At 45.9% G+C, this 9,241-nt stretch overlaps 1 protein-coding gene across 1 annotated transcript; it reads right to left on the reverse strand.

The window, feature by feature from the left end:
- Nucleotides 1–7,455: 7,455 nt before the first annotated feature.
- LOC125424822 (zinc finger protein 391-like) lies at nt 7,456–8,693 on the reverse strand. Its single transcript, XM_048482250.1, has 2 exons — nt 8,288–8,693; nt 7,456–8,124 (listed from the first exon to the last, which is right to left on the reverse strand). The coding sequence occupies exons 1-2, from the start codon at nt 8,477–8,479 to the stop codon at nt 7,942–7,944; spliced, it is 375 nt and encodes a 124-aa protein (XP_048338207.1). The 5' UTR covers nt 8,480–8,693; the 3' UTR covers nt 7,456–7,941.
- Nucleotides 8,694–9,241: the final 548 nt, after the last annotated feature.

Here is a 9,241-nt window from a genome sequence, read left to right on the forward strand (position 1 = left end):
TCCCAGGAGGACTTGCGAGCCCCAGAGAGCTCAACCCCGCCTCTTCTAGGCGCTGGGGAGAGGACTTTTCTCTGGAGTGGGAGGAGGGGGGGGGATTTCGGGGCTTTGTCCTTGCTGGGTTCCCCGGCGGGAGGGAGGGAGGATCTGGCTCTCTTGCGGGTCTGCAGGAAAGGCGGGCTAGAAATGGGGGTGGGGGGAGATAAAAACACGTGTGAACCACGGACGTAGGTATAGATTTGTTATGGGGTGGGTTTGGGGGGCGGGGCCACGCCCCCACCCCACCTCTGGTCTTGGCAAGAGGTGAGACTTTCTCCTGTCTCTCAAATATGCTCTCCCACAAAACCCACACAAGGGTTCAAACCAGGCATTTTTTTAAATTTTAGTTTTAGAAAATGCATTTTTTAAAAAAAAGATGGTGGAACTGTTAGGGACAGGGCAGGGTCCTGTCCTTAGAGCTAAAGGCTCTGTCCGGTTACTCACAAATAACCATCCATAAGCTTCTTCAGTGTTCAGAGTTTATTGTTTCAATTCTGCGCAGAAGAGGGAACTCAGACTCTCCCTCAGTAAATTCAGACGGAGAGCCGGTTCAAAGCGCTGCCGTCTGTGTAACATAATTTATAGTTAGAAAAACATACCTTCCCACTCCTTGCCCATTGGGTTGAGTCAAGAAGACGTACAGACCTGGTCATCTTATCCCACCTCTTCTGCTAACCCTTATCTATTTGTGAATTCTTTGCTATCTCTATTAACAGGCTTCAAAGGAGGAGATATGACAGTCAAGCCATTAATCTCTCCTTCTGTTCCAATTAGTGCCGTTCAGGTGGGATATGATCTCAGAGCAGGTGTGCTTTATTTTAATTTAGCCAACAAACTTTTAAGACTTCTATCGGCTGTCCAGGTCACTATGTTCCCTGGCACCCCTTCGCATTCCTCCGTGTTTACCTGATTTTCAGCAATTCCAAGCCCCATCGAGGGCGTTAGCTAGAATGATTTTATATAACGTACTCTTGTGCAGGCTAACTTCTAAGGCTACTTATATGTGGCTATATGGCTTAAAACACTATAAACTATATATGTGTGCATATCAGAACTGCTGAGCACGCTCCTCACCTGTGCCAACCAGGTGTTTGCTTTTTGATCAGCAGTCGAAGAAGCCGCGATCCCGGATACCTTCAGCACAGAAGCGGAAGACTTCTTGAGGGGGAGGGTCTGGGCGAGGGTCCTGGGCGAAGCTTCAAGATGTCTCAAGGAGGGCAGAGGGGGGGTTCTCCCCGACAGCCCCCTTTCCACTGATGGTTGGCTCGCGGATCGCCTTCTCTCCCAGGCAAACTGCTAGTGAAGCGGAGGGGAGTCAGGGTTCGATTCCTGGGGAGAAACCGGGGCCCCGTCCGCACACGCAAAATAATGCGTTTTCAAACCACTTTCACAACTGTTTGCAAGTGGATTTTGCCATTCCGCACAGCTTCAAAGAGCACTGAAAGCAGTTTGAAAGTGCATTATTCTGCATGTGCGGAATGAGCCCGGCAGAGCCTTTCGCAGACCCAGCTGGGGGATTTGAGGAACGGGCAGCGAAAGAAGGGAGTCGGGGACGCAGGTGACACGAGCTCAAGCTGGGTCTCTCTGTGGGTGCAAATAAAAGTTCCCCGCACCGGCGACTGAGCTTTTTAGGCGCCCGGAATGGGTCGGCTTTCTTTTTAACCCCCCTCGTGGGCTCATCTGTGGGGTCTCTGGCAGACCCGCCAGATCCTGACCTGGCCCCATCCAGCTGTTGCTCCTGCAGAAAGCGGCATCCAGGATTGCTCCACCAGAAAGCTCCTCGTGGGAGGCATCCAGCCCCACCCCGGCCAAGAAAGGCTCCAAGGGCACCGCCTCAACCCGGCCAGCCGAAACCACAAAAGGAGCATTCCCCGTGGGTGGGCACGCCAAGGAGAGCTCCTGTGGCCGGATCGTGGCCCTTATAAGCTGCAGCGGGAAGTAGGCCAGGCAGGGAGAGGAGATTGCAGTGCCCACATTTGCAATATTCTCGCAGGACACGCGGGACGGGAGGCACAGCAGGGGGTCTGAGACACAGGCCGAAACCTATGCTCAAGAGTCAATGCTTTGAAGGGAGCGCAAAGAGAAACTACATCCATGCCTTTGGAAAGGGAAGAAGAGCTGCCAAAACTGACGCAAACCGCACCGCGATCTTTCCCGGGCTCCAGCTGGCTTTGCAGGCTGTAAGGAAAGTCGAGTGTGGAAAGTGCACAATGGTCAGCGTGCCCCAAAGAAGAGAATCAGTGCCTAGCAGGGGCTTAGCTATAAGGGGTGGGGGGTGCGTCGCACACCAGATGCGCACTGTGGGGGTGGAAAATTGACCCCCTCCCCCTGCCTCACCAGGCCTGGCCCCACCCTCCAGCCTGGCCTGGAGCAGCCAGGCTGCTTTTCTCAGCCAGCTGCTTTGCTGGCTGAAAAAATGGGTTTTCAACTGCCAGAAAAGCTGTTTTTAGCCAGCAGAAAAAAAGGTAAGTTGGGGACAGTGACGGGAACTGCAGAGTCCGCCGCAGATGGAGTTTTGCCCAGCTACCGCTCTGGTGCTTAGAGTATGAAAACAGTTTTTCTCAGTGCTAAATTCTTGCTTCTCGTCAAAAAAAATCCCCAGGCTAGCCTGAACTCATCAGATCTCAGCAGCTAAGCGCAGGGCCAGCCCTTGCAAGTATTTGGATGAGAAACCTCCGTGGAACAGAAGGGTCATGACCTGGAAGCAGGAAATGGCAAACCACTTCTGAACGCCTCTTACCTTGAAAACACTGCAGTATTGCCGTAGGTTGGCTGTGACTGGATGGCAAATAAATTACTATTATGTGATTATTATCTTTTCCTGCTGCAGCAGGAAAATTGTTTTAAAATATAGGCTTGTTTGAAATAAAGTTGCAAAAAACCCTCCGGATCATTGGGGAGAATGGAAGCAAAGCAGAGAGGCTGGTGGGGCAAGAGACCCACCAAACCTCCTGTTCCAATATGACATTAGAAAACTGGCAATATGGAATGAGGGGTGAGAGGGAAGGCACGAAAGACAGCGTGAGGGAGTGGGAAGAAGGGTGGAGCTAGGTAGGCTGGCTGTGGGCGAGGGGAAGATGTCCAGGGCAAAGTTGTGCTCACTGGCAAATCTGCCCACTCTGGCGGTGAAGCAAATTGAAAGTTGTGGTGGATGTGGTCTTGCTTGCTGCAGAGAGAATGGAAAGTAAAAGCAGGGCTCGAGGAAAATGTGTCTATACAAGAAATCTTTCTGCGAGGGACATTCGCCCCCATTGCGCACTGGACACCTTGTGCATAATCAGCCTATGAAAGTTAACCCACTCCTCCTGTCAATGGAAAATGGGCAGCCACATGCAAAGGGCCAGGCACCCAGCCACAGCAGCACAGCCACTTCGCCATTCCCAGGGGAGGGGGTGGGGGCGCTTTCTGGTAGTGTGGGGAAGGAAAAAAAAATACAAAAAAAGCCTCCCCACCACCAGAAAGCCCCTACTGAGCATAAATGAATACATGCCACTGAAAAGGTGGCATAAGTCTAGGACCCCAGCATAACTGGGGTGGAATGACCAGGTGGAAGTCAACTAGTGTTGGCCCCTCCCCCAGTCCAGTTACAAGGTTCTTGTAGAAGATGATGTGAAAGTCCTCCACCTGGGAGCTGCTGCCAGACTGCGTAGACAATCTGGTGACAAATTGCTCTTTGTCACCTTGGACTAGGGTTTGTTCATGCCCACTGGGAGGATTCTCAGCTAGCTCGAATGTTACCTTTTAAATGGGTAACCGAACCAATGATCTGTTCTTCTTTTGGGATTCTTGCAGACACGCTGGGCCCTGTGCTAAAGGTCCTCTGCCATAATTCTGCCACATGGAGGAATTGATAAGCACTCCATACACCCATGTTGTGCTCTGGCATGCTGGGAAGAGCTGAGTAAGAAGGAGGAAGACGGCTGCAGTTCCAAGCAGGCCTCAGACTCAAAGGACAGCCGGAGATCCTTTCAACACTCACTGTCTCTCAAGAACAGACAGGTGTGCAATGCATAAAAATAAGGCCTGAGAAGTGGAGCAATACTTAACTTGCTGTCATTACCCACAAAACTTGTTCCACCATCTTCCACCATTTTAAAATGTGCTGTTTCTGTGCTTTCAGAGCTAGTTTTTGGGATGACAGCAAATTAAATTCCTACTTCCTGTCTCTGTTTGGCTCAGGAAAACCTTCATCCAGGGTCACTACCAGATAAATGATCTCTGGTCCACATTCTCCACCCCAATTCTCTATCTCTGGAGGTAGGACAGTCAGGAACTGCCATTGGATCACCAGGTGCTGCATCTGCCTCTTGGTGTGCCTTTCTAGCTCAATCCTCTGATGGCAAAGAACATGGAGGTGGCTATTGTCAAGAGAGAAGCCATCTTTTCCAGTTAGTTCCAACTATGTTAATTCTTCTCTGATTCTTTAGATGCAGTGGTGGGATTCAGCAAGTTCACACTACTTCGGTTGTTAAAATGGTGCTTGTAAACAATCAGTTGTTAAATTATTTGAATTTCCACCCCCAGAACCAGTTGATAAATTATTTTAATCCCACCACTGTTTAGATGTATTAGCTGCCACCACCCCACATACACTGGTGGTTATTTGTCAAGGGCCTGTTCAGGCCTGTTCATTAAGATTCATGGATTGGTAGATGGGATAGGACGGGGCCGGCATTAGGTGACCGTCCAGCTGAGAGTCTCAGATTTTATTAAAAAGTAGAAATAAAAAGAAATAAAACATGAATTCGCAGTTGAGTTGCCTTGAGTGGTCACGTCCCTTTTTGGTTCTTTGTCCCCATTCCAGGAACCATAGCCCAGAATCCTTCTCTGACCGTCAGATGAATTCACAAAACCTTTGTTTCCCCCCTTCTCAGAGAAACTCTGTTCGAATACGAGGTAATTTAGGCCTTTGAAGTTTCATCCTAGCACCTCATAGTTCCCTGTCCTCCCCTCAGGAGATCAAGAAACCAAAGATGCTTTCACAGTCATTAATGTGAGCTTTGCTAGTTTTACAGTACTATTCCATCACAAAATCAGATATGGGAGGAGGAACACTCTCACCGAGAAGTTCAGTGGGTTGAGTCATCAAGCTGATGATTTGAGTTCAATTTAAATAAGATGGTCATTAGAGAGAGAGAGATTAGTCAGAGGAAGAAGTTTTGGGTTTAAAACTATACTGGCAGGAACACTTGGACAAATACATTAACTAGTCTTTGTCTTCACAGGGTGGATAGTCATTGCCTGGAGATGGGAACGCTTTCCAGGGCAGGGGTATTGTGTTCTCTTGGTGTAGTGGTTAAGAGCAGGTGGATTCTAATCTGGAGAACCAGATTTGATTCCCCACTCTTCCACTTGAGTGGCAGATGCTTACCTGGTGAACCAAATGTGTTTCTGCACTCCTACATTCCTGTAAGGTGAGCCTTGATGAGTCACAGTTCTTCGGAACTCTCTCAGTCCCACCTACCTCACAAGGTATCTGTTGTGGGGAGAGGAAGGGAAATGAGCTTGTAAGTCACCTTGAGTCTCCTTACAGGAGAGAAAGGTTTATTTTTCTTCTTAATTCCTTCAGGTAGAATGTGTGACAGGTATATTGCAAGGCAGATAGGGGTGAGGATAAATCTAGACAAGTTTTTACTGTGTCCTTGTGGGTACACTAGCCCATGCAGAGAATGGACTACCCATTTTGTCACAGCACTGATAGGTACCCCTAGAGTTGACAGGATGGGTAGAGACACTGTACCTAAAACAGAGTCTGACCCACCCACCCATGATAGGTCAGTCTGGTAACAATACAGTCAGACTTTGGTCCTATGTCCATGTGCCTTTCAGCTGGAGTCAGCAACTGCCCAGGAAGTCACCATATCATTTGTTCCTGGACAGGAGTGAGATGTTATCCTTGCTGGAGATGCCAACAGGTGCCAGATGTAGAGCTGACAGCCCTCCTTGAGAAGGGGCCAGCCTCTTTCCTGGCCCTGCAGTGCATGTGAGAAAGAGAACTCTCCTCTTCACAGTTGCCCAGTGTAATTTGTTCCTTCTCTCCCCTGACCCTCTAAACTCCTCAAGGATTTCCTCAGTCTGACTTCTCGTGCTTACATCCTCTGGCACTCCTGCAAACAAATCTGGATCGAAAAGGAGAAAACTGGAGGATTTCAGTATTTCCCTTCTTCTTTTTGTGTCCTCTCTAGGAACAGCATTTCTGTCTGCTTCATAACTCTTTCATAGCCCCTTTCCTTCTCTATCCTTTATCATTGTTCTCTACCTTCCTGTAAGATTTTTAACTGACATGCCCTTCACTTTTTGACTGGTTCCTCTGTTATATCAAAGAGACACTGAGTTTTATAAATTGAGGGTTTAATGGTATTTGTATATTCTAATTGTATGATTTTTCATTGGAAACTGCCTTGAGCTCAACTTCTCAGGAAAGGATGGGGTAAACGTTGTTTAAATAAATACATACAATTAAATGTGTACTTTAAGTCCCAATTAGGCCAAAAAAAGCTCTCTCATCCAGTTGTGTAAAGTCCGACTGTGGTTGTGATCAAAAGACATTCTATTCATGCTCATACACATTGGATAGTTATAATAGGTTAAGTGCAGTTATTAGAAGATTTGTGTATTGGGTGTGTGTGTGTTCCCCTTTGTAGTTTTTGCTTTTAGTTTCTATTAATGTAATAGTTATTATGAAAGTGTATATATTGTACTATTATGAGGAGAAAATAAGGGAGTGAGAGAGGGGAGATGAGGGGCTGGTTTATTTTCATTTCATTTATTGAAAGACATGTATGTAGTACATAGGCATTTAGACAAAATAGTGTAACAATAATGGAAATACATGGGAAAGAAAAATTCAATGCTATAACAAAAATTAAATATTAAATACATATTATAAGATAGCAAATTAAAACTCCAAGTAAAACAGCCACAGAACCACTGGGTTTTTAACTAGGCTGGGTTTTTAACTAGGCTCTGAACGAAAGGCAGGCTGAATTTTTACTGCAGCCAAGCTATATTTTACACAGTCTCAGAGATACGACTTGCATTTTGTCATAACCCTTGCTAGTTTAGCTCAGTTCCTGCCATATTGTTTTTTTACAGGGTCCTCCTCAAGTTTTCAGCCTGAGAGAGTTAACAAGTCAAGAATGTTGCACCCCTTTTGGATCATATATGTCGTTGGATTGTGTATGGATTGTGAAACGGCCTTTGCTTTCCTCCTTGTTTTCTCCATCTCCTACCTCCTCCTCTGGGAATTCTGTGTCTGCCTGAGTAGTGGGGCGGAGGGGCCTGACATATTTCCACTGGGAAAATATAATCTGTTGCTTGTAAGGATCCGAACAATTCAGACAATAAATCTGTTAGCTTTCCTATGCTTGCCATCCATAACACAAGAATTCCTCTTTCAAATACTGATTCCTGTCTTTGAGCAAGGCCGGGGCTGTGACACAATTCTAGAAAGAAGATTGAATAGCTGATAATCCCCAGAATGGCTGGGGAAAGGTAGAAAGAAGAAAAGAGGTGGGTGGTTAACAGTTCAGCTCTTGAACTGAACTGAAAGATTATTTATGTAGCCAAATGAAATTAAAAACCTTGATGGATTAGTGAGAAAACTAACTGCTAAAGATAAAAACGAGCCAAAAGATTACAGAAAAAGATTCAACAACTTCAATGCAGCATTCAAGCAACATGGACATAGGAATAAAGAGAACTCTTAAAATGATCAGAGTGAAGGAGCAGAAAAGAGCACAAAAAGAACCAAAGAACTAGCCAGGCAAAGTGAATCTCTTTCCACAGACTGAGCATACAAAAGCACTTTCGGCTATCCGGGCCCCCCCCTCCAAACTATTACAAGAGGAAGGGAATCAAATTGGCTTGCCACATGTGAGATTGACAGGGGCCTTACAATGAGCATTACAAAGGTATTTCCCCTGTGTGGGTTCTTTGATGCCTTTGAAGAAAGATACCATGACTGAATCTCTTTCCGTACCCTGAGCATTCAAAAGTTCTCTCCTTTGCATTAGTTCTTTGATGCCATTGAAGAGTGCTCCTATGACTGAATCTCTTTCCACACTCTGAGCATTCAAAAGGTCTCTCCTTTGTTTGAGGTCTCTGATGCTGTTGAAGAGTGAAACTATGGCTGAATCTCTTTCTACACAGTGAGCATTCAAAAGGTCTCTCTTTGTGAGTTCTTTGATGTTCTTGAAGAGTGCTACTTTGACTAAATCTCTTTCCACTCTGAGCATTCAAAAGGTCTCACTTTTGTGTGAATTTTTTGATGGTTTTGAAGATAGCTACTTCGACTGAATTTCTTTCCACACTCTAAACATTCAAAAGGTCTCTCCTTTGTGTGAGTTCTTTGATGCTGTAGAAGATTGCTACTTCGACTGAATTTCTTTCCACACTCTAAACATTCAAAAGGTCTCTCCTTTGTGTGAATTCTTTGATGCATTAGAAGATTGCTACTCCGCCTGAATCTCTTTCCACACTCTGAGCATAGAAACGGTCTCTCTTCTGTGTGAGTCCTTCGATGGTTTTGAAGATGTCCACTCTGACTGAATCTCTTTCCACACTTTGAGCATAGAAACGGTCTCTCTTTTGTGTGAGTCCTTTGATGGTTTTGAAGATGTCCACTCTGACTGAATCTCTTTCCACACTCTAAACATTCAAAAGGTCTCTCCTTTGTGTGTGTTCTTTGATGCCGGTGAAGATAGCCACTACAACTGAATCTCTTTCCACACTCAGAGCATTCAAAAGGTCTCTCCTTTGTGTGAGTTCTTTGATGTTGTTGAAGAACGTCATTCCGACTGAATCTCTTTCCACACTCTGAGCATTCAAAAAGTCTCTCCTTTGTGTGGGTTCTTTGATGTTTTTGAAGAGTGCTACTCTGCTTGAATCTCTTTCCACACTCTGAGCATAGAAACGGTCTCCCTTTTGTGTGAGTTTTTTGATGCTGTTGGAGATGGCTACTCTGCCTGAATCTCTTTCCACACTCTGAACTTATTCTGAGATTACTCCTTTATGTGAGTTCTTTGATGCTTTTGAAGACTGTCACTACAACTGAATCTCTTTCCACACTCTGAACATTCAAAAGGTCTCTCTTTTATGTGAGTTCTTTGATGCTGTAGAAGATGGCTACTCTGACTGAATCTCTTTCCACACTCTGAGCATTCAAAAGGTCTCTCGTTCGTGTGTGTTCTTTGATGCCGTTGAA

This window comes from Sphaerodactylus townsendi, unplaced genomic scaffold, assembly GCF_021028975.2.
Source record: "Sphaerodactylus townsendi isolate TG3544 unplaced genomic scaffold, MPM_Stown_v2.3 scaffold_1128, whole genome shotgun sequence".
In the NCBI taxonomy this organism is placed as follows: domain Eukaryota; kingdom Metazoa; phylum Chordata; class Lepidosauria; order Squamata; family Sphaerodactylidae; genus Sphaerodactylus; species Sphaerodactylus townsendi.